Source organism: Diorhabda sublineata, chromosome X (assembly GCF_026230105.1).
Source record: "Diorhabda sublineata isolate icDioSubl1.1 chromosome X, icDioSubl1.1, whole genome shotgun sequence".
NCBI lineage: Eukaryota > Metazoa > Arthropoda > Insecta > Coleoptera > Chrysomelidae > Diorhabda > Diorhabda sublineata.
The window spans coordinates 25,401,919-25,409,088 of NC_079485.1; the positions used below are offsets into that span (position 1 = coordinate 25,401,919).

Consider the following 7,170-nt stretch of genomic DNA (forward strand, 5'->3'; position numbering starts at 1 on the left):
TCGTCGTTGTCCTCTATCAACACACTCCTATAAACAACTGTATCCCCTCATGATTGGAAAATATGAATATCCTATTCAAAAAACTGTCGAAAAACGAACAAATGCATGCGTGTTTTAAGGACCAATCGCACCTTGAGGAATTAAGCTAAACAGAATGATTATAGATGTAACAATATCTAAAACTATTATTAAACTTAATAGAGAAACGGATGAAAAAACAACAATAACTATTTTCCTTGCTTTATATATGAATGGGTTTTAAAATAAAAGAATTCGATCAGATAATGATAAATTCAATCAAATTTAGATACTTTTTATAGGGACTAAGTAAATATTCACTACTGAAGAATTGAAAGGTAATTGGTTGATTAAATATTGTTACAAATATTATTGTTGTTAAATTTTGCAGCATTCATGGTGTACTTATATATAATTTTATAAAAAATTTTTTTATAATAATTCTCTTTTCGCAACAACAAAAAAGTAGAAAAAAGTATACTATGATACAGAATAATATGATACTGAAAGCTGATTAGAATTAGTAAATAAATTTTAGATTTCATACATTTCTAATATAAATTAGTCACACTGTAGATAAGCCAAATTTTTTTATTTTTAAATGAAAGAATTGAAAAGCTAATAATGAAGGGTGGAGTAGAAATTGAACATTTTCAATTGGAAATAGAAATGGAAAGATTGGAAGTTGAACAGTAGAAAGAAAAGATAAAAAATTAAATAATGGTTTATACGAGGGTTTTATATACATATATACAAAAAATGAAAAATCTATAAATCATAAAAAATCTAAGTACTATAAGCAGAACTCATAATTCTATTTCAAGAATCCAATTTGGATTTATGAATAATTTACAATCTTAATTGCTTCTTATTCTCAATATTAACAATCAATGTTATTGTAATGTAATTATATAATTATATTATTTTGAGCCAAAATATTAAAACACATTTCATAAATAACACATTTTTTAAAATACAATAATAATCAAGAACATAAATATAAGATGTCTGAAAAGTAATAAAAATAAACTATCCCAAATGATATATGGTTTGGTTTAAAGCATACCAAAACAGAAATTCAATTGGAAAAAATATATGAAATGAGAAGAACCATGTAACCTTAGTGTCAATTTGAAAATTGTGTATGTGGTATTATAGGAAATCTAAGATCTGTCCTAATAATACCCTAGATATCAACACCAACACCAAGAAATGTAAAAAGACTGAAAAAAAGTTGGCCAACAGACCTAATATGAGGTATAAGAGGTTACATCACTGGATGTAAGCCTCACCAGATATTTTAGATCTTAGATTATCTAACACTCGCGAACAAATCAACCCAAACAATGTATAAAATATTTTGATTGTTTATAAAAACTTGTTATAAAAAAATTACCAATCAACCTACTAAGCAAGCAAAATTATTATGGACACCAGAAGATGCACAGAAAACGAAACTTCTATTCACATTCTCTTAAGTGTGAAACACTAGGGAACTCAGAGCACTACACTTGGGAACACTTGAAATAGAAGACTAAGATCTCTGGCAATTACAGCCATCCCACATTCTGGACTTTCTAAAAGAAGTGGTATCAACAAATCAGCTGTCAATACTATCTATCTATCCCCAGTATCACATAAAGGGGGAAACAGTAAATCCTTTGGGTCGCAGTGTGTATGATACCCGAATATCTATATAAATACAATATATAAATGAAGTAATTTCCAATCTAGAAAAGTCTCTTATATTACACATCCAAGAATTAATACATGTTAATATCTACACCTGTCTGAGAAGGTCCTGGTGCAATTACATTCTCTCATATAGTACTCTAGTCTTGAAAAAAAAAAATTTAACAGGAAAACCAAAATCAATTAAAATGGGTTAACCAGCCACGCTTCTAAACATTGACAAAGCATTAATCATGTTTCATAAGAGTAAACTACACTAGAAAGGAATATTGGACTAGTACCTGCCATTAGATGAGTAGCATCTATCAAGTTTCACATTTTTATCAAATTAGTCAACCATTACGATTGGCACATTTTCAAGAAAATGAAAATAATATCAAATATAATTTTCAAGAGACAATCAGTTATATTACAACGTTTTATATATTTATTTCATAGTATCAGATAACACTAGCTCTGCAGTTCAAGTAGTTCTTGTTTCATTTCAAATATATTATGTACCAAGTAACAATATTTTGGTCCAGGTTAAAAATCACTTCAAACTCTGTAACTCCTGATTGGAGCATAGTAACAAATTGCTTGAATAAATATTATGTCTAGATAGAATAAAACATGAACTGGCAAAATAATATCTATTCGCAAGACAAGTAAATATCAATGACATAACTATATCTTCTGGGAACTAGGCAAATTTATTTGAAGGGACCTCCTAGTAGAAATAGTCACGTTGTGATTTAATTTCAACGAATCACATTAGTTACTCAATAGTATTACTAGCATAGTGTGTATTCTAATTGAATATATATAATAAATTTTATTGTTAGAAGCATGAGTGTTACATAATTTTAATGAAAGAACCCAATAATTATTCAATTTTAATAATGTATTTATTAATAACATTCTTTTCTCTACACTTTTTGTTTATAAAAAGTAATTAATAAGATTATGAAAATTTACAGTCTATAGAATTTTCTTTACACAAAATAGACAAGTTACATAGCCTGTCTAGTGGTATAAAGTTTTTTAAATTATCCTAAATTTGACCTAGATGGGACACTATGATCATTTTTAATAATAAATATGTCTTTAGGTTTGTCTAACTTTCATTGATATCAATAACTATAATTATGATACTAATTTTCTCCAACTTTTTACTTAGATATGTTTTTCGTGATACTTTGTCTTCATTTTAGGTCTCTTTTCTATGATAATTAGTTTAAAAGGACATGTAAAAATTGATATTTTGTTAAAGACCTAAGTAGGTCGAAAATTCAAATTTTTACATGTTTTTGTAAACTCATTTCCATTGAAAAGAGACCTTAAATCAAGACAAATCTTTGCGAAAAATTTATAATATAAAATTTTTAATTTTGCCAGTCCTACGATTCTATAGCTATGCCACTGGTAAATATATCAACATTTCCTACAGACTTATTTCTCATATTTATCAATTTTTTTAAATAAATTGATGATAATAGATCTTGTAAAATTTTAAATAGATTTTAAATAATACAGAATGATCATAAAGAAATATCAAACCAATAATTACCAAAACACTGTTTTGCATAATTTACAATATTATTTATCTATTTTGCAGAAAATTATAAACTATTACTTACGAAGCTGAAGTTGTTGCTCTAATCAAAGGTGGAGGGGCTTGAGCCATACTGGGAAAATAAGGCCTCATCCTGTTTGCTGCTGATGGATATGTAGCTCGAACAGCACTGCTTGCTGCCCTTGGTTGAGTAGCGTGGTATGCAGATTGTCCTGCTGCCATTCCATAATTGGGATATACATGTACATTATGTAAATGGCTATTATTTGCAGCCTTTGCTTGGGTAGCAGGTTTAGGTGAAGGTGGTGGATGAGCTGAAATTGGAGGTGCAATAGGTTGCCTAGTCCATTGCACTATTTGTTGTGGGTTGGAGTTCCTACTTATTAATAATTGCGAATCCAAATTTTTCTTGGGCCAATAGTCTTCAAACATTGTGCCTGGAGGAAAATAATTTTTGATATCATTCAGACTTATTACAGAACAAGAATCATGTGCGAATAGCTCATTACGTATTCCTTGAACTTTACAACAAAACTTCAAGTATGATAAGTCCCATCCTTCTAATTTGTCAGCACGCTGCTTGAGATTATCTGTTTCACCTTCAAAATAAAATAAAGGTACATATTTCTGATCATTGTAAACAGTGTACGGAACTACAGATTCCTTATTAATTCGTATAAATCCACAACGCTCCAAGTTTTCAGCATCTGTTGTATTCACAAGTTTAGCATAACAATGTCCTAAGAACTGATAAAACTCATTAGCGTCTGTAAGTCTAACTATTAAATCTCGCGACGTAAACTGTTCTCTACCGAACTGATAGTCACAATGTTTTAAATTAATTTCATTTAAAAGTCTTGCTTCAGCTTCTGTAATATAATAACTACGAATGTTTGTACAATTGTACAAGTCCTGATGTAAATAATTCAACAATTTATTTAAAACCTTCATTTCAACCATTCTTACAGCACAGTAACTTTCCCCTGATCTAAGAATATATGGAATATGTATTTTACCCATCAATGTCCAACCAAACCTGCCTTTAATGGAATCTTCATCAATATTTTTAGTATCTGCTTCGTTTGGAGAGCCATTATTTTTCGCCTTAGATTTGTCACCACTTAGGAAGCTTAAAATGTTCATACCATGAAGTGCTTGTTGAGGAGGCCTTTGGGGCATAGCCATTTTAGCTTTATTAGCTTCCATAAACTTTGCAGCAAGCTCTCTAATCTCTGCTTCATCATGTCGTTCTTGTTTAACATTCATGGTTGCAAATCAACACAAATAACATTAAAAACAAAAGGTACTATGTAGATGTCTTTCTGTCATAACCTTAATCGAATCCATGATTATCAAGTAACCTGTGTTATTTAATAGTTATATTCACTGTTTACATATGTTAAATAATACACTTTTAAACTGTGGTGGTTTCTCAACGGTTGTTTACAAATGCACAAATGAGGTTAAGGCGGATTATTTTTCCCCTGTTTTAGCGGCCATAGCGCCATCAATAGGAAACATTCGGTGTTTAAGAATATTATGGTTAGTTCCTGGAAAAAGCACAAAGCAGTCTAAAATATCTTCGATACACACTAACACTAACTTAATTTTCGATTTATTTACATATTTTACACCGAACTTGAGTTTTTCAAGCTTTATTTAGAATACAGCGCGTTCTGTTCTTGACACACAGTCGTCGACACAACTCGACGTACCGATATTCGTTAGATTCGTGAGTCGAAAGCAATGTTAGACGGTCGGTGGCGCGAGGTTTGCTAATCTCCAACCAGGGTTCCAACACCACTGTAAGGATTTTTGTTTTGGCCTCTCTAGAAAATGGCCGCCAAAACCAGTTCTACGCCAATCGTGTTCTTCGAATCGCGGCTAGTCTCACGTGACGACACAATATTCATGACGTCACCAATCCCAAAAAGAGGCTATGTACAGTCTTTCCAAGGTCTTCTAACTTGTAACTGTATTTCAAGGATATATTTTTAATTAAATTTTCTTTTGAGGATCACAAACCTTTCTACATATTGTAAATTAATTCAGGAAAGCCTTCAATCATCATCAAAAAAAGGATCTTTTCTAAATTTGTATATATACGAAACGTCGCATATTTCCAAATATTCACTAGGGAATATTTTTTTCTGAGTCCAATACAAAATAGACTTTAAGTCAAGTACTCATAAGGAAATCTGTTAGTTAATCACAATCTAATTTGACCGTAAAGATAATTCAAGGTTAAATTTTCCCATTGTTACCTCAGTTTTTCAAAATAATGTTATGTTTTAGTGAAATTTAGAACCGATTAGGATAGTTATTATACAGAACATTCAGATATGATGAATTGTTTAAAAAAATCTATATTAGATGACTAATCATTTTACCACAAGATGGCGGCTACGCTTGCGCATTTTTCTTAACTGATTTGCATATCAATGAACTTAGGCATCTTTTTATTGAGCATTTTATTTGTACATCAGATAAATAACCTGAGGAGGACAATTCTTTACTCAATTTTTTTTTTTGGTATTTGAACCTAAAGCCTACTTGTTTCAAAAGGTGGAATAGGGATATTGTTATCGACTTTCTTGGCGGGAAAGAAGAGTTATCTGATATCGTGGATGTCGACTGCCGTGTGATACAGGAAATGACAGAGTGGGGAGAGGACAGATATTATTCAGTCCAAGGTCGTTGCTAGGCTGGTTGGTGTAGTTTTTCATTATTAGGTAGTTACGACGACATGGTTCGGCAGACATCGGGATATTACTGCATAAAGTAGTAATTTGACTTCTCGCCCTGTATAACGTGAATATCCACGCGTGTTACTGCACTTAAATGTTTGTTTTTTGTCGATTGATCCTACATTTGGTATAAGTATTATATATTGTGTTCATTGAATTTTCCAATTATATCATAATTTCGAAGTCATAATATAAAAGACAGTGAACATGATTATGAAATGAAATCAATGAAAAATATTCATTACAATAAAACTTACAGAGTGATTGATATTCAGATTATTGGATTCAAAAAAATAACTAATTAAATGGAAATTGGAAATAATTATTACTTTAAATATCTTGTCAATTCAAAAAAACAATCAATTGATGCATCAAAAACTATTCCAATTCAAGTTACAGGAAGCAGTTTGAAAACTTTGGTAGTATGTTGATGCATTTTTAAAATATTTCACCTGTTGTGTGATTTATATCTTATATTCACCCATTTATTTTGCAATAACTTTAAATTATTTTACCATTTGAATTGTTTTAAGGAAATAAAGTTGTTTTGAGATATTATTTACAATTTCTGTCCGACAATAGATCTAAATTAACTCTGCTAATTTTGTGTCAAGAAATTAACTTGTAAAAAATATTGGGAAGAAAAATATGGACTTTATTTACCACTGAGATGATAACTTTCTGTGCTAATAGAAACTCTGAAGTCCACATTAACATGATTTTAGATTTTGTTTTAGGACAAATAGATGATATGTAGACTACCAATCAATTGAGAAAACAAACTACTTATTTATTTGCTTCAGGTGATTGTTCTGCCACATAATTAATTCTATTTATCAAACCCCAAGAGGCAATTTTTTATTACAGTTTTTTCCTCCTAATTTCCACGCTTCTCAATTGTGGACATCCACCTAGGTCTAGGCAAATTTTTTAAGTCACCTGACCGGGGTCTTCCTCTTTCTTGCACGTAATTCCAGTTTCCACTGAATCAATATCTTATAACAACATCTTTTCTCAAGTGTAGTAACATTTTGTAATGAATGGAATGTTTTTTATAGATCCTACTGGATCTGAAAAAATATTCTCTTTCGAATATTCTTCACACAGTATATAAGAATGACAATTTATAAATAACAGCGCCCCATTCATAATTTGCTT

General features: G+C 30.4%; 1 protein-coding gene across 2 annotated transcripts in view; it reads right to left on the minus strand.

The window, feature by feature from the left end:
- The window catches only part of LOC130450790 (uncharacterized), a 97,122-nt gene extending 92,080 nt beyond the window's left edge, over positions 1-5,042 (minus strand). Inside the window, exon 1 of one of the 2 annotated variants that reach the window (XM_056789416.1) lies at positions 3,330-5,042. In XM_056789416.1, the coding sequence (XP_056645394.1) occupies positions 3,330-4,531 (1,202 nt within the window). In that variant the 5' untranslated portion in view covers positions 4,532-5,042. The remainder of the gene's footprint in view (positions 1-3,329) is intronic. The other variant, XM_056789417.1, reaches the window with a different exon arrangement.
- Between the last annotated feature and the right edge of the window lie 2,128 nt (positions 5,043-7,170).